This window comes from Nestor notabilis, unplaced genomic scaffold (genome assembly GCF_000696875.1).
Source record: "Nestor notabilis isolate BGI_N333 unplaced genomic scaffold, ASM69687v1 scaffold27653, whole genome shotgun sequence".
NCBI classification, from domain to species: Eukaryota; Metazoa; Chordata; class Aves; order Psittaciformes; family Psittacidae; genus Nestor; species Nestor notabilis.
In genome coordinates this window covers 1,152-1,640 of record NW_009922858.1, presented here as the reverse complement: position 1 = coordinate 1,640, position 489 = coordinate 1,152, and the positions used below count along the sequence as shown (strand labels likewise).

Here is a 489-nt window from a genome sequence, read left to right as displayed (position 1 = left end):
GCGCTGTGTCTCGTCGTGGTAGTACACCAGGCTGCCATCCAGGTACAGCACGAACCAGTTTCTCTTCCAGCGGCGCAGGATGGAGCCTCGAGGGATGGGGAGGAGGGAAAAGAGCCCAGTGAGGCCGGTGGGATACAGCCAGTGCACTCACACAGCCCCATCCCCTTAACCTGCAGCCGGATCCCACCACCCCAAGAGCCGCCGCATCCCGCAGGTTTTTTTTTGCGGTGGGAGTCCAGCCGGGCCCCCCCCACAGCCCCATCCCCTTAACCTGCAGCCGGATCCCCCCCCCCCAAGAGCCGCCGCATCCCGCAGGACACTGGTCCCTGGCATGAGGAGCTGGGGCAGTGTGTCCAGGTGGCTTTAAATTACACGGGGCTGCCAGGAAGAGCCATCAGGATGTCCTGGTGCTGCCCCGCTGTGCGCGGGAGCAGATCCAGCCCCGGCCATGGAGCTGCGCGTCTGTTTTCATGGCAGGGGGCGCCCCCC

General features: G+C 65.4%; 1 protein-coding gene across 1 annotated transcript in view; it reads right to left on the bottom strand.

The window, feature by feature from the left end:
* LOC104403628 (pleckstrin homology domain-containing family B member 1-like) overlaps nt 1-86 on the bottom strand; it is a gene marked incomplete at both ends in the record, with an annotated part of 3,729 nt that extends 3,643 nt beyond the window's left edge. Inside the window, one exon of the mRNA XM_010011846.1 lies at nt 5-86. Coding sequence (XP_010010148.1) covers nt 5-86 — 82 coding nt within the window. The remainder of the gene's footprint in view (nt 1-4) is intronic.
* Between the last annotated feature and the right edge of the window lie 403 nt (nt 87-489).